This window comes from Schistocerca serialis, chromosome 1 (genome assembly GCF_023864345.2).
Source record: "Schistocerca serialis cubense isolate TAMUIC-IGC-003099 chromosome 1, iqSchSeri2.2, whole genome shotgun sequence".
Taxonomy (NCBI): domain Eukaryota; kingdom Metazoa; phylum Arthropoda; class Insecta; order Orthoptera; family Acrididae; genus Schistocerca; species Schistocerca serialis.
Window position 1 is genome coordinate 1,136,830,957 of NC_064638.1, and position 20,808 is coordinate 1,136,851,764.

At 41.4% G+C, this 20,808-nt stretch overlaps 1 protein-coding gene across 2 annotated transcripts in view; it reads left to right on the plus strand.

Moving 5' to 3' along the window:
• The window catches only part of LOC126417407 (protein kinase C, brain isozyme-like), a 181,469-nt gene that overhangs the window by 113,885 nt on the left and 46,776 nt on the right, over nucleotides 1–20,808 (plus strand). For both annotated transcript variants that reach the window (XM_050085115.1, XM_050085116.1), the window contains exon 6: nucleotides 8,173–8,401. In XM_050085115.1, the coding sequence (XP_049941072.1) occupies nucleotides 8,173–8,401 (229 nt within the window). The remainder of the gene's footprint in view (nucleotides 1–8,172; nucleotides 8,402–20,808) is intronic.

Here is a 20,808-nt window from a genome sequence, read left to right on the forward strand (position 1 = left end):
ACCTGAGCTGCACCCTCCCCACACCGGCCAAGTAGTAGATGCCCATCTCCTTGGGGCATCAGGACTCCCTGCAACGGTCATTCTGCCAGGTGGCCCTTGCTGAGGCTGGGTGGCACCCGTGGGGAGAGCCCCTGGTCGGAGTGGGTGGTATCGGGTCGGACGTTTCGCAGATGAAACGTCAACATGTATCAGGTCGATCTGCGGCCGAGTCTTTTAAAAAGAAAGGTACTGTCTCTGGTTCTGGTTCTCCTGCCCTTTCCCCCATGGCCACTCCCTGGGAGGAAGGACAGGCCCGCCGGCTTGGGACGAAGTACTTCCCCCGCTATTTAGTCTGTTCTCGGACTGATGGGGGGACGTTCGCCACCTCCAAGCCCATGTTCTTTGTCCAGCACATCGAGGACATCTTCGGGGAAATCGAGGCTCTCAGTAAGATGCGTTCGGGGTCCGTTCTTATAAAGACCACCTCCGCCACACAGTCGGCGGCGCTTCAGGTGTGCGACCAACTAGGGGACATCCCAGTGTCCATTGTCCCGCATCTGGCCCTGAATAGGACGCAGGGGGTTTTTCATCGGGACCTCCTGCTGCAATCTGATGAGGAGCTCAGGACCAACCTGGAGTGCCGAGGCGTGCATTTCGTCTGGCGAGTCCAGTGCGGCCGCATCGATACCAGGGCCTTTATCCTCGCCTTCAAGGGGGACGTTCTCCCAGAGAAGGTAAAGGTGATGTGCTACCGGTGCGACGTGCGACCTTACGTCTCGCCTCCTATGCGCTGCTTTCGGTGTTTGCGCTTTGGGCACATGTCCTCACGGTGTGAGGCTGAGCCCCTTTGTGGCGATTGTGGACGTCCTCTTCGTGAGGAACATACATGCACCCCACCACCTCAGTGCGTCAATTGTCCTGGCATCCACTCGCCTACATCTTTAGACTGCCCCGCGTATCAGATGGAGAAGAAGATTCAAGAATTAAAAACTTTGGATTGTCTCTCTTATTCTGAGGCCAGGAAGAAGTATGACCACCTCCATCCCGTGACGTTGACAACTTCGTTTGCCTCAGTTGTGTCCACTCCTTCCACAGTATCCTCGCCCCTATCCTGTCCACCCTCCACCTCCTCACCCCATCCGGGGTCTATGCCTCCGCCTCCCAAATCCCTCCCTTCCAAATCCTCCTCCCTCGCGGCCCCTGCCCCCTCTGCCCCAGGGGCCACCCTTCCTACTCCTTCCCCTCCGCCGCCTGAGAAGCGATCCTCTTCTCAGGCATCCATCGGGGAAACGTTCCGGACCCCGACTTCCGAGGTCCGGCATTCCAAAACGGACCCCGCGTGTGAGGACCTTCTTCGGGTCCAGCCCACCATCCTCGTGCCTCATCGGACTTCCAAGAAGGCCTCTAAGATGAAGTCTTTATCCCCCTCTCCACCCCGGCACATTTCGTCTGACGCTCCATCCGTGAGTCGCTGCTCCTGGCCGTCCTGTTTCGCCGGACGCTCTGCTGCCAGGCGCTCAGCTAGCCTCTCGTCAGCGGACGATGCTGCCCCTCCTACGCAACCCGGGAAAGCGGCTGCAGCTGGCGATGACTCGGCGGAACAGGATCCACCTCCCTCCGGTTGTAGCGTTGTTCCCTCGAAACCTGGCCCTCCGCGGCCGTTGAGGTGACCAGCTCTTCCCCCGTTTCGTTCCCCCTTTTTTCTGACTTGCGATGGCCTTGTTACATTGGAACATAAGAGGTATTCGATCTAATCGGGAGGAATTACAACTGCTCCTCCACCTGCACTGTCCACTTGTCCTTGGTCTCCAGGAAACCAAGTTGCACCCGACTGACCGTATTGCCTTTACCCACTATACCTCGGAGCGGTCTGACCTCACCCCTGCGGACGGTATTCCAGCTCATGGTGGGGTCATGTTGCTCGTTCGGGACGATGTCTATTACCATCCCATCCCATTGACCACCCCACTCCAAGCCATAGCTGTCCGTATTACTCTTTCTGCCTTTACTTTTTCTGTTTGTACCGTCTACACTCCATCGTCATCCGCAGTTAGTCGTGCCGACTTGATGCACCTGATTGTTCAGCTGCCTCTGCCGTTTTTATTGTTTGGCGACTTCAATGCCCATCATCCCCTTTGTGGCTCTCCTGCATCCTGTCAGAGAGGCTCCCTCTTGGCAGATGTCTTCAACCATCTCAATCTTGTCTGCCTCAATACTGGCCCCCCCGACCTTCCTCTCGGACTCTACTCATACCTACTCCCACTTGGACCTCTCGATCTGTTCTACCACTCTTGCCCATAGGTTCGAGTGGTATGTCCTTTCTGACGCCTGTTTGAGCGACCACTTCCCCTGTGTCGTTCGTCTCTTGCACCACACCCCATCCCCATGTCCTTCGAGCTGGAACATACCGAAAGCTGACTGGGGACTTTACTCCTCCCTGGCGACCTTTCCGGACCACGATTTTCTCAGTTGTGGCAATCAGGTCGAATATCTCATGGCTGTTATCATCAATGCTGCCGAACGTTCCATTCCGTGTACTACCTCTTCTTCACGTCGCGTTTCCGTCCCCTGGTGGAATGAGGCTTGTAGAGACGCTATCCGTGCTCGACGACGTGCTTTATGCACCTTTCGCCGCCATCCTACGTTGGCGAATTGTATTGGATACAAACGAATCCGAGTGCACTGCCGCAGAGTCATGAAAAGACAGCAAAAAAGCTTGTTGGGCCTCTTTCACCAGCTCCTTTAACAGTTTTACTCCCTCTTCTGTCGTCTGGGGTGGCCTGCGCCGGCTGTCGGGCATTAAGGCCCACTCCTCGGTACCTGGCCTGACCTCAGGTAATGAGGTCCTTGTTGATCCTGTGGATGTCTCCAACGCCTTCGGCCGCTTTTTCGCGGAGGTTTCAAGCTCTGCCCATTACCACCATGCCTTCCTTCCCAGGAAAGAGGCAGAAGAGGCTCGGCGACCTTCGTTCCACTCGCTGAATCTGGAAAATTATAATGCCCCCTTTACTATGCGGGAACTCGAACGTGCACTTGCACTGTCCCGGTCCTCTGCTCTGGGGCCAGATGCCATTCACGTTCAGATGCTGGCACACCTTTCTCCGTTCAGTGCAGCTTTCGTCGCCTCCACTCCGCTGTTGACCATCTTGTGACCTTGTCGACATTCATCATGACCAACTTTTTGCGAAAGTGCCAAACGGTAGCCGTGTTCTTCGATTTGGAGAAGGCTTATGATACCTGTTGGAGAGGAGATATCCTCCGCACTATGCACCGGTGGGGTCTACGCGGTCGCCTGCCCCTTTTTATTGATTACTTTTTAATGGATCGAAAGTTTTGGGTACGTGTGGGTTCTGTATTGTCCGATGTCTTCCTCCAGGAGAACGGAGTGCCTCAGGGCTCCGTCTTGAACGTAGCCCTTTTTGCCATAGTGATCAATCTAATTATGGATTGCATTCCACCTAATGTCTCCGGCTCTCTTTTTGTCGATGACTTCGCGATCTACTGCAGTGCCCAGAGAACATGCCTCCTGGAGCACTGCCTTCAGCGTTGTCTAGACAGCCTATACTTGTGGAGTGTGGCAAATGGCTTCCGGTTCTCTGAAGAGAAGACGGTTTGCATCAACTTTTGGCGATATAAAGCATTCCTTCCGCCATCCTTACATCTTGGTCCCGTTGTTCTCCCATTCGTGCAAACAACTAAGTTTCTAGGGCTCACACTGGACAGGAAACTTTGTTGGTCTCCGCATGTCTCTTATTTGGCTGCCCGTTGTACGCGTTCCCTTAATGTCCTCAGAGTTCTTAGTGGTTCATCTTGGGGAGCGGATTGCGCTGCCCTGCTTCGCTTGTATCGGTCCATAGTCCGATCAAAGCTGGATTATGGGAGCCTGCTCGGCCATCCCTCCTACGCCGTCTCAACTCCATCCACCATAGGGGGTTACGTCTTGCGACCGGAGCATTCTACACTAGTCCCGTTGAGAGTCTTTATGCTGAAGCTGCCAAATTACCATTGACCTACCGGCGCGACGTACTGCTTTGTCGGTATGCCTGCCGGCTGTTGTCAATGCCCGACCACCCCACTTATCAGTCTTTCTTCGCCGATTCTCTCAACCGTCAGTATGGGTTGTATGTGTCTGCCCTGCTGCCCCCTGGAGTCCACTTTCGTCGCCTGCTTCGACAATTGGATTTTGCCCTCCCTACCACCTTCAGAGAGGGTGCGAGCCCGACACCACCTTGGCTCCAGGCTCCGGTTCATATTTATCTCGACCTCAGCTCGCTCCCGAAGGAGGGTACTCCAGCTGCGGTGTATTGCTCACGGTTTGTCGAACTTCGTGCACGACTTGCCAGTCACACCTTTATTTACACTGATGGCTCCAAACCTGACAATGGTGTCGGCTGTGCCTTTGTCGTCGGGCCCGTCACCTTTAAATACCGGCTCCTCGACCAGTGTTCCAGCTTTACGGCCGAGGTTTTTGCTCTGCATCAGACTGTTCAGTATGCCAGCCGCCACTGCCATTCATCGTATGTACTCTGCTCTGATTCACTCAGTGCTCTTCAGAGCCTTGGAGCTCCATATCCGGTCCATCCCTTGGTGCAACGGATCCAGCATTCTTTTGCTGATGATGGCTCTCCTGTCAGCTTTCTTTGGGTTCCCGGCCATGTAGGAGTGCCTGGGAATGAGGCTGCTGATGCTGCAGCCAAGGCTGCAGTCCTCCTGCCTCTGCCAGCCTCCCATTGTGTCCCGTCATCTGACGTTCATGGGGTTGTTTGTAAGAGGCTTGTGTTGTTGTGGTGGGATGCTTGGTCATCACTTCAAGGAAACAAGCTCCGGGCAGTAAGAAGGTTCCCAACTGCTTGGACAACCTCCTCCCGACCATCTCGGCAAGAAGAGGTCCTTCTGACCAGGTTGCGGATTGGGCATTGCCGGTTTAGCCACCGCTACCTGCTCTCGGGTGACCCAGCCCTGCAGTGCCCTTGTGGTCATGCATTAACAGTGCACCATGTTTTATTGTCGTGTCCCCGTTTTAGTCAATCTCGTGTTGTCCTGTCTCTGCCATCTACTTTACAGGATATTTTAGCTGATGACGCTCAAGCAGCTGCTCGTGTTCTTCGTTTCATTACTTTGATTAGCTTGTCCAAAGACATCCAACTCTTTCACTTATTTTATCTGCATCTTTGTAAGAACTTTCTGGTGTCCCCTCCCCTTGAGTTTTACTAGATTCTATGTGCTCTAACAATTGTGACTGGGCGCTAATGACCTCAGTAGTTGAGTGCCCTTAAACCCCACCCCTCCCCCGCCGGGGGGGGGGGGGGGGGGGGGGGGGGGGGGAACAAAACAAAAACTACTGCTGTCTTTGATAATGATCAACAAGAACCAAATAATAGACTGCGTATGATAGATGATGTTCTGAACGAAAGTTTAGCGAAAATTTTTCTCCGTTTCAAAATCTTTGCAGGCGCCTCTTTAATTTCTGTGCAGAATGTAATGAACTAGAGTCATCTTAGATTTAAAAATCTAGTCAGTTGCCGTGCTTCATTTCTGACTGTATCACTATTAGGCATAAGAATAATACGAATATAAACATGACATTATATGTATATTCTTCCGCGTTTGCTGTTGTCTCACTCTAGTTTCGTAGTTTATTAGGCAGACAGGATTTAAATGAGATAGCAGCAAACATGAAACAATACATGGCAAAATGTTTAGATTTGTATTATTCTTATGGTGAAGAGAATACTGCATGTGATTCACAATTCATAAAAGTTCCTATTAGCAACCATCTCTTCTCGCAGGTAGGAAAAAATTCAGAAAGCAGAGTTGGCCATATTGACAAACATCCCAAACAGTCTTGCCAGTTGGATTTTCGTAGTACATTGAAATGCTGCTACATTTGAAGATGAACAATACGGAATTTGTATTTACTTCGTTGGATAATGTACCAAAATGCAGTGGTCGAAAGTCGGGGCAGAGGAAAAAAGCTAGTCTTCCACCCTTTTTTTTTTTTTACTGATGTAGAGGTTTTGGTGCCATTACTTATCTTTGTGCCTACAAAGCATTGCTTGTGTAGCGCTACATATACGCGACGGCAGAAGTTGTGGCTGCACCCACCAACATTTTTCAGAACTTCCGTTTGCTTTGCACTCGATTGTAAGCCGCAGGTGGTTTTTTGGATTACAAAAACCGGAAAAAAAGTGCTGCTTAGATTCAACTAAATACGGTAGTCCCCAGAGAGATGGATAGTTGGTCAGTATTAATAATGGAGAGGGATAGACACCATTACAGATAAGGGAGTGGGAATTTAAGTGCTGTAGCAGCCAATAGTATAGGCATAGTTACTTAATTAGTTTGAAGTCCCATGGATCAATTGACAGAAAAACCTTAATGATGTGGAATGATTTATTTTACATCCACACCACAAATTAATTTGAAAATATTTTTGTACTATTCTTTAGTATGGGAACATTACAAGGTTGTATTAATGGGACAGATGTGGAGAATTCAAATAAAAGTGGTACAGTTCATTATGGGTTCATATCATTAAGGTAAAAGTGTCCTCCAATGGGAAGCACTATGGAAATGTGTCTCATATAGAGACTTAACATTAAAATTGTGAGAGGGCACATTCTGAAATGGTTTAACAAAGATATTTCATCCTTCAAAATAGGTCTCAGTGTCCATGATGATAAAATATGATCTTTGCTGGCACACAGTCATGCTGAAAATAATTTTTGCCATATGCAGTTCATTAATGGAATAGGAAGCAGATAAAATAACACTGGTATTGTGTCAGTTCTTTGAGTCTATGCAGCCTTCCTTAGAGTTCTTCAAAGCCTTATATTTTGCTGCAGTGTAGTATACAGTTTTATATTTTGCTGCAGTATGGTGAACGGTTGATCCCAATCAACAAGAGAACATTCAGTGTGTGAGCCGTCATTTATTGTCACTACAGGAACTATTTATTGCGTTATCATAATAATTTTGTTTGGCTGCTTGTATCTACTTCATTCAGACAGCAACTGTGTAACATTAGGAAGACAATTCCAAATTGAAATTTGTTCAGTTTTTAATTAGTACACCAAGTGTAACTCTCTTGAATGCTAACATATCCTAGATTAAGATGAAGTTTTTAGGGTTGTGATTGTGATCCAAAGGAATACTGAATCTGGAAGATTTTGGCCTGAACTGTGGAGAACATTTTAAAAATTAATGTTTCAGTTTTAAGAGGTACAATCTGTCTGGCTTGGAATTTTACTTTTGTATTGCTGGATAATTATTTTCATGCATCATTAGTACTTCTGGAAAGAGCTCCAATTTGCAAAACAACTTTCATTGTGGAATATTAAACAAGAAAAACTGGTAAATTTGGCTGTTGATTTTTTTCAGATGAGAAAAGTATTGTCAAAGAAGAGAAATTTGTTAATTAAATATAAATTTGAATGTTAGGGAGGCTTTTTGGGAAGCATTTTTCTGAAGAGTAACCTTGTGTGGAATGGAAGCATGGATGACAAATGCTGCAGACAAAAGGAACTTTTCAAATATTGTTTTACAGAAGAATTCTGATAACTAAATGGGTGGTTTAGGTATGTAATAAATACTGCAACTAGATGGGTGGTTTGAATAAGTAATAAATACTGCATTGAGTCTGGTAGAAAATGCTTTATGGATAATTTGATTAAAAGAAGGGATACACTGATAGAAAAAAATCCCAAGGCATCAAGGAGTAGTTCGTTTGGCAATGAGGGAAAGTGTGTGAAAATTCTACATTAAGACCAAGGCTAAAAATACAGTCAGTAGACTCAAATGGTTCATACCTACACAGTATGATAAAACATACCCAAGGCAGAGAAGAATGGAGAGTTGTATCAAATACTATTAGGACCACAGATCATAACAAAAAAAATCTTCTTGGTGAAATGTCACCCTGGACCTCAAGATCTGTGTAGCAAGGGCCTGAATGAAGCATTTATATCCACTGTGCGCAGTTTCACCACTAGTCCACATCATCTCTCATGTAGCTGCTACAGACTGTTTAAAGTCTTATGAATTAATACAACAAATTATCTGCAACTTTAATGTGCAGTTTCCATTCCATTTCAAAAAGGGTAAATTATATTTGTTCAAATTGTGGCATAGGGCTTAGTTTTTCTTTAACCAGAAGCTTCATCTATTAATAGTCTAATTACTTTTCTTTCTCAGTGAACTGAAGCCAGAAGACAAGGATAGGCGGCTTCTGATAGAAGTGTGGGACTGGGATCGAACTTCACGTAATGATTTTATGGGCTCCCTGTCATTTGGCATCTCTGAGCTCATTAAAGCACCAGTTGAGGGGTGGTACAAACTCCTGACACAAGAAGAAGGAGAATTTTACAATGTCCCTGTACCTGAGGAGGGTGCAGATCTTGCTTCACTGAAAAATCAGATGAGAGTAAGTATAATCATTTTAACAGAATATAAATTTGTGTGTATGCCCAATTATATATGGAATCAACACATATGTGTTTCATAGACCTGCATGTGCAACAGTGCCATTGTTGTGCATGTTGGTACATGGAAGTTAGAGGGGAGTGGAAGAGGGGTCATCAGTTTCAAAGAAAGCTGTGATAAAGATTGAGAGATTTTGTTTTATTTGTCGTATATTGCTGATATTTGGAGGTCTTGAAATCTTTTGACATAAATGCATAAAAGCAATTTTTGACATTAAACTAAAGTGATTTTAAAGTATTGACTAAGTTTTAAATCATGTCATATGATTTATAATACATGAGTCATTAATATGGAATCATGGTAATTATTGTGACACTAACCAGAAATTAAAAACCCTGATTCTTAACTTATAAGTTGCATAATATATAAATTAAAGAAAATATTGACATTATGATTCATTAATGTGATTTCTGAATTAATACAAAATATTTCTTCTGTTCCCTCCATACAGGGAGCAACAATTCTTAGCAAAAGTCAACTCCGTCACACGGTGGGCAAAGGTTTTACATACTGTATTCTTAGGTTCATAGGTGGCTGCCATGCATGCACATGTAGAGACAGTTATGGTGCTACTAGTGCCATGGGAAATTAATGCAGTTATCTCTTACTTGTTTCCCTTGTCTGAGATTATTTTTTAAAAATTGTCTTTATAGATTTATGTATAGTGAACACTTACAGAATAAGATTAAATGGATTAAACTACCACAGTTTTATTTGTAAAAGTAGAGAAACCAGTTTCTTACAGAAATATCAGTATTTAAGCTACAACAAATAGAACCCTGGAATAATAAATCATCCTTGAGAGTGTAGGTACTCACAGAGTTGCCTCTTCTATTGAGATAAATGCCAACTTGAATATGTGGCAGTATTAACATACTGTTTGTCATCTGACAACACCTCATTCCACTGTTCCCACTTGCCAACCACAGAATTATTTCAGTCACTGTATGTGTTCATTTACTATACGTTTATTTTCCTTTTGGTCTGGAAACATATCAGAAGACCAAAAAAATATATCCATACAATTCCCAATGGTAGCAAGAGCAGATAAGCATGCTAACATTGCATAATCAATTTTGTAGCTTATGTATCCAAGTTGCTGACTAGAATAATATACAGAAGAATGGAAAAGAAAATTGAGTACTTGTTAGATTATGACCAGCATGGCTTTTAAAAAAAGTAAAGGCACCAGAAAGGCAGTTCTCAAATTTCACATGACAATGGAAGCAAGAATTAAGAAAAATCAAGAGTTTTTCATAGAACTTACCAAACTTTAAAAAACATACAATAGTGCAAAATTGTGCAAGGTGTTTGAAATTCTCAGGAAAACATAAATGGAAGTTATAGGCAATATATCATATATCCAATAACCAGGAACAATGTGCTTCAATTAGAAACAGTATTGGACATTGATATAGTCTAACTCCCCTGATCTTCCATCTAAAATGTCAAAGACACAGTGATGGGAATAAAAGAAAGGTTCAGAATTGAGATGAAAATTTAGAGTGAAATAATATCACTAAGATTAATGTCATCCATATTTTGCAGCTGTGAAAGTGACTGTATTCAATAAACAAGAAGTTTGTATAAAATGCCATCTTCAGGTGCAGATCATCTAATACATAATTGACATTTGTTCTTGGGTGAGGTGATATGCATATTCGTGTTACGAGAAAGTTAGATGTTAGGTTTTGTATTTCATGAATCAAGTGCAGAAAATACTTTAGAAACAGTGGGGAAGAAAAACAAAACCTTACCAAATACATAAGGAAGAAAACTTTAAACTTTTGAGGTCAATATACAGTGATTTATTCATTCTGTCATCACATGTTATGTCACTCAGGCACACATTTGTTTACACATTCTGAAAACACTTCACAGATGTAATTTAACCTGATAGAATCAAAGATGATATTTATCATGTAGTGTCAGAAAATTGAGTATTAACAAGTTGACATATGCAAGGAATAATTTTAAAATAATTCTTTAAAATTACTGAAGTAACTATGGCTAGGAAATCTGTCTGTTCATTTAACATAAATGACAAAATTTATGAACCAATGTATGTTGGCCTCAAAAGGTTAAAAATGTTCTTCTTAGTTTGTTCAATAAGTTTTTCACTTTTTTTCCACTGTTCCTCAAATATTTTCTGCACTTGATTCATGAAATACAAAACTTAACACCTTTTTCGTAACTGGAACATGTGTTCCACCTCATTCAAGAGCAAATGTAAATTGTATATTAGACGATTTGCACCTGAAGATGGACCCCCCCCCCCCCCCCCCCCCCAGGGTGTTCCACCTCATTCAAGAGCAAATGTAAATTGTATATTAGACGATTTGCACCTGAAGATGGACCCCCCCATGGTTTGCAATGTATCATGTCATTTAATAAAAAAAAAAAAAAAAATTGTTACTGAAGGAGTTTTTATTCAAACTTCCTGTGTAATATCATTAAGATTGCCATCCTTAGTAAAAGTGAAAAATAATTGCACGACCTATTGACTGAAGTGAACAGTCTAATTGAGCACACACACTAAGGATTGAGAGTAAACCAAAGAATGAAAAAAGTAATGAGTAGTAGCCAAAATCAGAGTTGGGAACCACAAAGTAGACGATGTGAAACAATCCTGCTATCTTGGAAGCAAAATAACACGTGAAGGACAAAGCAGTGAGGACATAAAGCAAACAAGATAACAAGGTCTCATGGCCAAAAGAAGTCTGCCAGTATCAAACATCAGTGCTGGAGGAAGGAATTTCTGGGAATATACATTTATAGTATAACATTTCATGGAAGCGAATCCTGGACTGTTGGAAAACTGGAATAGAAGAAACTTGAGGTGTTGGAAATATCATGCTGTAGGAGGTTGTTGAAAATTATGTAGGCTGATAATGTAAGAACTGAGAGAGTTCTCCACAGAGGAGAGAAATATGTGGAAAATTTTGACAAGAGGGGGGACAGTAAGACAGGGCACATGCTGAGAAGTCAAAAAATAATTTCCATGGTGTAAACTTCCAGATTTTTTCATAGTGACAGATTAATAGTGTGCTCTCAGGTGTTCTGCGAAAGTTATTGTTCCATTTTATGCACAGTATTTCGACAGATAATCCAGTCATCTTCTTCAGGTGGTATGAGTTACGCTATTGTGCGTACTCTGCCCTGGACTCCTACAAGACTGTGGCATATTGTTGGTCTTGCATTGATATTTATAGCTCAGTTCAATTCCTGATACCCACTACACTCTTTGATGCTCTTGTTTTTCAGAACCCTTACTAATACTCCAGGAAACACAAATTCTCTCAGAATTTTCCAGCCCAGCTGGATGTGATGGCTGGAGAGATCTTAATAAATTGAGTGCTGGGCCACTAGCCTTGTTTAAATTGAAACCTGCATACCTGTTCATCAGATTTTTTTATCTTTATTTTGACAGACTTTTTAATTATGCTGTCCCAGAAACTTGGTGTTTGCACTAAAGTACTGGTCTCGTCACATTTCATTCCATGATTATATTCCAAGCAATACTTGGTGGCAGCTGATTTGCTTGGTTGCTTTAGTTGGGTATTTCACTGATGTTTCTTGCATCTGTTCTCAACTGTTCTGATAGTCAGCCACAAGTAAGATGTGCCACTCTTGGTGTTCAGAGACCTCAATCAATTGCAGCTTGGAGATAACCTTTTATTTTTATGTTGGTTACCCATTCAATAGAGACCCATGTTCCAATTCCTTGGCATAATCACAGAGAAGTTTGATCATTGTTTTACAGAGTTTTTTTATGAACTTTCTGACTCATCTTATTTTCTGTTCAATGGAAAATATTATGAACAAACCAATGTCTTTGTGACAGGTAGTCACTTATTGCCTTTCGCAGCCAACCTATTCGTGAAATACTTTGAAGAAAAGGCACTAGAATTCTTAAAGTTGAAATCAGCCTGTGGACAACACATTTGTGGTTTGCTCACAAGGAACAAAAAAACTTGAAGAGTTCTTAGAACATTTAAACTTATGTCCAAAGTAATATAAAATTCATGGAGGACCTTTCCTCAACAAATTAGTTAAGAGAAGAATGGGTGGATCCTGGGGTCACAGTGGATATAGAAAGCTTGTGCATATTGACTACTATCTCCACACCTTGAGCCATCACCATCTGTCACAAAGAAATTCAGTGTTAAGGACTGGTCCATAGATCTTGAACACTTTCAGACAAGGAGAACCTCACCAAAGAATTACAAAACCTATGAATAGTGTTCTGCAGGAATAGGTACTCAGATCATCAAATTGAGTGAACATTGCATCCAGTATCAAGAATGCCCGAGAAAGAGTTTGAGACTGAGGCTGAGCAAGAGTTTGAGACTGAGGCTGAGCAAGAGAAGCCAAAAATCACTTATCTACCTTATACTTGCCCAATATCCGAAAGATCAGTAGACGAAAGACCTGCACCAGGCAAACGGTCTACCCGACGGGAGGCCCTAGCCACATGACATTTCATTTTCAGTAGACTCCTATGGAAACACGGCATCCAATGTATTTTACTTCCTTCAAATAAGATAAAAAGTCTCCTGTGTAGTGTTGCAGGCTGTTTAGGTCTCCAAAGGTTGGGTGTGTGTTGCATTCCATATAAATGTGGTATATGTTATGTGGGGCAGACTATCACAACAGTCAACAGGAGATGCAGGGAATAGCAGTTTCATGCCCGATTAAAACATTTAAGCAAATCAGTTGTTGGAAAGCTCAGCCTTGAATCTAATCATGAAATTAAATAAAACGAGGCCAATATTATGACACAAACACAAAGTTTCTGGGACAGCACAATTAAGGAGTCTATTGAAATATAGAAGTCAGAAACCTTAATAAACAGGGTTAGAGGATTTGATTTCAACAAGGCTTGGGGTCTAGCATTAAATTTATGAAGATCTCAGAAGCCATCACATCTACCAAGACAGGAAAGCACTGACAGAATTCCACCTTCATGGAATATCAGTGCAGGCTCTGAAAAATGAAAGAGAAGCAAAGGGCATAGTGGACATTGGGAATTGGATGTGGCTCTAAATATTGCTGTGAGACCAACAATACTTTAGAGTTTGTTTGGAGTTAGACAGCAAGCACTCATAACATCAAAATCCATAGCAGCTGAAGAAGATGTCCAGGTCAGTCATCAAAATATATTCCTTGAAATGGAAACAATACTTGACATATAACCCAGAAACACAGTGTTAATTTCCATAGTACTTGAGTGAGCTGTAAAGATTAAAAGATGTAGGGGAAGACAGAGATTAGAATATACCCAACAAATAGTTTAGGATGTTGGGTTCAAGTGAGATGTTGAGCCGAAGATGTCACCAGAGGAATATGTGGTGGGCTGCATCAGACTAGTCGGGGGGACTGATAAAAGCCAAAAATTAACTTGAGCATGAACTTGACCCATCCTCCATAGTACTACTGGCAGTTTTCAATCTGTTACAGCCACAGATTACACTTCTAAATTTCTTTACAGCCAGTTCTGGCTTTGGAAGAAAATGTGAAAGTGTGGTCTACATGCCCCATGAATGAATCGTAATAGTCACCACTATGGGCCCTGGTATTATGTCAGTATGTGTGATGCAGATGTCTTGGTTCCAGTCATCGTGTAACTAAGAGTTTTAAATTATCATAAACATTCAATACAGCAGCCACTCCAGGAAAAGAATAAGGCATTCCATCTCAGTACACTAAGTCAAATTGAGATAACTGGATTGGATGACATTCCTTCAGAATCGAGATCCTTGAAAGAGTCGACAATTGCAAAACACTCCACCTAGTGTGGAAGACAGGAGAGACAACTGAAATATCTTCAGACTTCAAGAAGAATATAATAATTCCAATTCTGAAAGTAAGAGATGCTGACAAGTTTGATTATTACTGAACTATCAGTTCAATTTGATTTGCCATGGCTGAAGAATATCGATAGGAACTGTTTAAAGAAGAATGAAAAAGGTGGTAGCGGTTAAACTTAGGAAAAATCAGTTTGGGTTCTAGAAAAATGTAGGAACTCTTAAAGTGTTACTGACACTGTGACATCTTAGATGACAAATAAAAGAAAGAAAAACCTATGTTTATACCATTTCTAGAATTAGAGAGAGCTTTTGGTGTTGCCCAGACTACACTCATTGAAATTCTGAAGATAATGAGGATAAAATACAGGGAGTGAAAGTTTATTCAAAGCTTCTGTAGAAATAAGACTGCATCATAAGAGTCAAAGGACTTGAAAAAGCAGCAGCAGCTGAGAAGGGAGTGAGATAAGGTTGCAACCTATTCTTGAATGTTATTAAATTTGAACATTGAGTAATATGTGAAGGGAACTAAGGATAAATTTGTTAACAGAGTTAAAGTTCAGGGAGAAGAAATGAAAATGTTGGTGTTTGCTGATAATATTGTAGTTTTCTCATAGATGACAAATGATTTGGAAGAGCAGCTGAGTAGAATGAAGGAGGTCTCAAAAAGAGGTTGTAAGGTGGATATCAACAAAAGTAAAACAAATGTAAAGGAATGTAGTCGAATTAAATCAGATGATGCTGAAGAAATTGGATTAGAAGGTGAGATACTGAAAGTAGTGAAGGAGTTTTGCTATGTGAGCAGAAAAAGAAATAATTATGGTTGAACTGTGGAGGATGTGAAATGCAGACTGGCAGTAGCAAGAAAAGCATTCCTGAAAATGATAAATTTGTTAACATTAACTATAAATATAAGTATTAGTGAATTTTTTCCAATTTTATTTGTCTAGAACCTTATGTGGAAGTGAAACACGAATGATAAACAGTTCAGACAAGAAGAAAATTGAAGTTTTGAAATGTTGTGCTGCAGTAGATGGCTGAAGATTAGATGGATAGATTAAATAATGATGACATACGGAACTGAACTGCTAGAAAAGAATAAGTTTTTGGCACAACCTTGCTAAAGGAAGCACTGTTCGTTAGGAAATAACCTCATGCATCATGGACTCAGTGGTTTGGTAATGCAGGGAGGTTTGTGTTGGGGAGGGGGGGGGGGGGTGGGCAATTTTGTAGAGGGAGACCAAGGCTCAAATACAGTAGACTGGTTCAAATGGATGTACACTGTAGTATTTCTCCATCTATATTTATATTCTACAAACCGTGGTGAAGTGCATGGCACAGCTGTAGAGAACTGCACAATGTGGCAGCTGTATCAAACCAGTATTTGGACTGTAGACCATAGCAAAAAACAGAAGACATTACAACTGAACCGCTTCAATCATTTCAGTATGTACTATGTGTATTTCAATGCACCATGAATTTGAAGAAAATGTTATATGAAATGAAAACCATTACTGCAAGCGTTCAGAGACTGTCCTTAATTACAACTCATAATGTTATGCAAATATACCAAGGGTTTAACATTTTAGTAAAGCAAAAGTCCATGTCTAACTGATACTTAGTTGAAATCAAACAATGGAAACTCGAGGTAGGAATATCAGCAATGTAGAAAAAGATAGATTGCTACTTACCATAAAGATGACACTTGAAGTTGCAGATAGGCACAATTAAAACACACTTACACATAATCTTTCAGCTGCAACCTTCATCAGAAAAAGAAAAACACACACCATTCATTCACACAAGCAAGCACACATGACGACCAACTATGGCAGCTCAAGCCAGAATGTAACTATCACATGGGATGGAAGCAGCAATCTGGAGCAGGTGGGGAAAAGGAAGGGATGGCAGTGTACAGTTGGAGAGACTGTGTATGGGCTAAAGTGCCAACAGGTGGAGTGTCAGGAAGTTGTGGGGCAGGCAGGAGGGGAAAATGGAGTGAAAAAGTAAAAGAGCGGGAAAGATGGGCAGGTGTGTCGGCAGAGGGCAGCAAACAGATGGTAGGAGATGAGAATGGGGAGGAAGTGACAGGACAGAAGGAGTGGAAACTGTTGGGTGGAGGGTGTTAGGACTGTATGTTACCATAGGTTGAGGCTGGGATAATTACAGGAATGTGCTGTAAGGATAACCCCTATCTGCGCGGTTCAGGAAAGCTGGTGGTGGAGGAGAGGATCCAGATGGCTTGGGTAATGAAGCAGCCATTTCAATCAAGCCTGTTATATTCAGCTGCATGATGTGCCACAGGGTGGTCTACTGTGCTCTTGGCTGCAGTTCGACAGTGGCCATTCATCCTTGTGGACAGCAAGTTGGTATTCATACCAAACTTGAGGGTGGTGGGAGGATTCCTGCTTGTGAAGGCCTTAGTGAGACCTCAGTATACCAGATAAGGGAGTCTTTATCACTGCAGGTATGACATCCCCAGGCAACCAGGCTGTGTGGGAGTAACTTTTTGGTGTGAAAGAGATGACAACTATTGAAATGCAGGTACCGTTGGTGGATGGGTGGGTTTGATGTGGACAGTTGCTGATGGAGCGATCGGGGAGGACGATGTCAATGTCCAGGTAGGTGGCATACTGGATTGAGGAGGACCGGGTGAAGCAGATGGGAGAGGTGGTGTTGAGGTTGTGAAGGAATGAAGATAAGGTGTCTTGGCCGTGAGTCAAGATCATGAAGATATCATCAGTGAACCTGAACGAGACCAGGGGTTTGGCTATTTGGGAGGCTAGGAAGGTTTTCTCTATGGCCCATAAACAGGTTGGCATAGGAGAGTTCCCTGCAGGTGCTCATGGCTGTGCTGTGGATTTGTTTGTATACATTTCTTTCAAAGGAGAAGTAGTTGTGAGTTAGGATGAAGATAATAAGGTGTGTGAGGAATAAGGTAGTGGGTTTGGAGTCTGAAGGACATTCACATAGGTAGTTGTCAATAGTGGTATGACCATGGGCATCAGCTATGTTGGTGTATAGGGAGGTGGCATCAACAGTGACAAGTAGCGATCCAGGAGGTAAAGGGGTGTGGGTGATGGAGAGTTTGTGAAGGAATTGGTTGGCGTCTTGCCTGTGGGAGCCTAGGTTTTGGGCAATTGGCTGAAGGCCTTTATCATTGTAAGGGTGCGTGATAACCAGCCACAATGGGGCATTCAGGATTGTTGATTTTGTGTATTTTGAGGAGCATGTGCAGAGTACAAAGGGAAATGGACTTAGAGGAAAGGTTTTGGAAAGGGCCTAAGTCTTTAAGCAGGAATTATAGGTTGTTTTGGAATGGGATCACTCTGGCAGAGTTTATAGGTGGAGGAGTCAGACAAATGGCAGAGGTGTCCCACCAGTTAGTTACTGCAATTCATAACAATAGTGGCGAAACATCTGTGTAGGATGATTAAATCAGGATTTATTACATAATAGAAATATAGTTTTACTTACTATGTTTTCAACTTGTAACTTCATTGTTTCCCATGGTTTTATTTATGTTTTTGTAGCAGCTTAAGTCCAAATAGCATGGCAGCTGATTCATATGCAGCATGTCACATAGTCAGCTGCTTTATCATGTGCAAAGAGCTGAACTTAAATAACCACATTCTTTACTTAGAGTTTTTATTTTGAAATGTTGGAAAAACTACACACACATAGAATGCACTATAGAAAAGTACTTTTAACAACAAACCAAACCTGTTATTGACATTAAAGTAAATACAAGACTACAGACTATATTCAAATACATAAATTAAAAAAAAATAAAAAATACCTTTTATGCAAATTAAAAAAAATTGTAGCGTGTGAAGAAAGGCTAGCAACAACATGGAATAGTTAAAGATAAAGGATACTGAGCTTTCAGGAAATGAGGAGTCTTCACATGTGTATTGCATTCTTCATCACTGTACCATATATTTTGTCTTCCACACTGTCCAAGTTGTCGTAACTGCCAGGTCTATTATGACGCAGGCTTCCTTAGTAGCTCTATCATCAACCAGTTAAACCTATTCACCTATCACTGTGGTTCTGGGGATATAATGTATAACTGAATTTTTAGACAACTTCATATTACCAAAATATTTAAGGAGCAGCATTTTCCAAGAATAGAGTTTCTTAAACAGCTTTTGCATTTGTTATATACTCTTAACACACATTCCTCAAAATGAAATTTTGTGCACCATTGGTTAATAGTCTTCCATATAAGTTCCAACTTTTGTGATATAGTTGGTAGAGTCTCAAATTACATGGAAGTCTCTCTCTCGTCCCTTGTAAAACTGCCTGCAAAAGCTATTAACCACAGTATGATGACATAAACACGAAAAGGATCTAAGTAAGCCTGAGTGATCAAAAAATTAGCTTTCTCCATAATTTAACAGTAGGCTTCTTAGCATTGTTTAATTAGGCAACAAATTTGAGAAAAAAGCATTCAAAATCTGCTTGAAACCTCCAATGGAAATAAATCTTGCTGCCATAGAACAGGTTCTGTGACATAACTGGATAGACATGAATGTGTATTTTTGCAGTTATAACGGACATCACAGAGAGATGTAGTCTCTTCATTATGTCTATATATAAATATATGTTCTTTCTCTTTACCAATGTGTAACCAAGGCTGATCTTTTTACTGTGTTTTCTTTCTATCATATACTTCTCTTTTATCTTCAGAACATCAGGTTATACTCTGTTTAGGTGTGTGATACATTTTTTCCATTTTCTGCAGCCTTCCTGTTATTTACCTTTAACTGATTTATGTTGTTGATTTGGCACAGTGAAAATACTTTGTCAGAATGATAGAGTGTAGTGTATTATTGCACATTAAAATACTCAAGACTGCTTCAAAAGTTAAAACATAACAGCTCATCAAAATATTGTCATTAAATTGAATTTTGTTGAGAGTTCTAAATGATGGGAAGAGAGATGTTTATTCATAGCAAGCTGCTTTTTAATTATTTGCAGATGAAGTGTGTTTTCAGCTCCATTTCTTTTCAGCTGTGTGTGTGTGTGTGTGTGTGTGTGTGTGTGTGTACAAGCATACAGTGTGTATTAGATCACTCACTCACTTGTCTGCCTAAAGAGAAACAGCTATTTCATGTTTGCACTAAAGCTAAATTAGAAGCCAGCAGCAAACAGCAGTATGGCTGTTGTAGAATGCCTGAATGTTTCTTAATGATACATTTTTAGAAAATAATTTAGTTTGTATCATAACATAGCATAACTTTAACGACAATATGAATACTGATATGTTCCTAACAGATGAAGATTGCGTTACAGGGCTATGAAATAAGCCATCAGTCATCTCTCATTTAGAAAGAGTTACTGAGAACACATGAGATATTTGAGGTAATTCACATGACACTGAAGTCTTTCATTACTAAACTATTTGGATCACTGATGGCAATGTCATCCCTTCAAAAGGTTCTTCTTTTATGTCGTTTTGTCTTAACCAGTATATTAACTATTAACTGCAGTTTCAGGAGACGTCTTTCATTACCACTTCATGAAAGGAGATATGGGTGGTCTGGAGAACCGGTGGAACATTAGTAATGTGTGTTAAATGAACATTTTGGCTGTTTTAATGTGTTCAACTGATGTTAGAAATTCTTATACAAATTGGGCAGAATGTGCATACCAAAAATATTATCAAAATTCTTCAGTAAAGAGGTTTGTTGGGGCAACGCTCTCTCAAACTTCGAGATTACAGTGTACAGTTAATTTAATTCTTGGGGAAAAAAATTTGTTTCCAATTAAGTGAAGAAGGATCTTTTTGTCCATTCATTGTATTCTGTTTTCTTTCTTTTGAGAATTAAACCGTCTTCTTCTTCTCCTTATTTTCATTTTGGCCATCTGAGGACTGCATAAACTCAGATCAGCTTCATTTCTTCTGTCTTTTTTCCTGAATATTCTTTCTTTCTCATACTTTGCAAACTTCTTCACAGTTACGTCCATGATGTTTCTATCCTAGGTCTAATACCATACTGGAAACCTACGACAGCCTGAATTTTGTAATCAGCCTCACCTGGTTAATTCAAAGTATGTGTGTGAAGAACGTGGTCCTTCTTTTCCTGACTGTGGAGCTCTTCTCTATCTGGGTGTAAAATTATTGGCTTTCTAGTCCTGAATATTGACTGCTTCCAGCTCTTTAAAGTCCCAATACCTTCCTGAGAATCCTCCATTCCAGAAGTTGTACTCTCTTAAGTAATCCTGTTCTGTCTAGGTTCTGGCTTTCTGCATCATATAAGGCTTCAAGGCAGCTCATTGCCTGGTAGTGTCTTAATTTTACCTTGATAGAGAGATTCTTCTTAGTTTAGATGTTCATAGTGGGTCTATTTGATAAATTTATCTTATTCATTCATACTTTCATAACTTCTTTTTCTGTCAGAGCAATTTCTGTGCATTCTTATACCCCTTCCTGACAGTGATCTGTAATCACTCATTTCTGAAATTAGGTGGTTTGATTAGTTACCTATTCTAAAGGTGACAACAAGATCACAAAATCATCTGAAAATGCTAGACA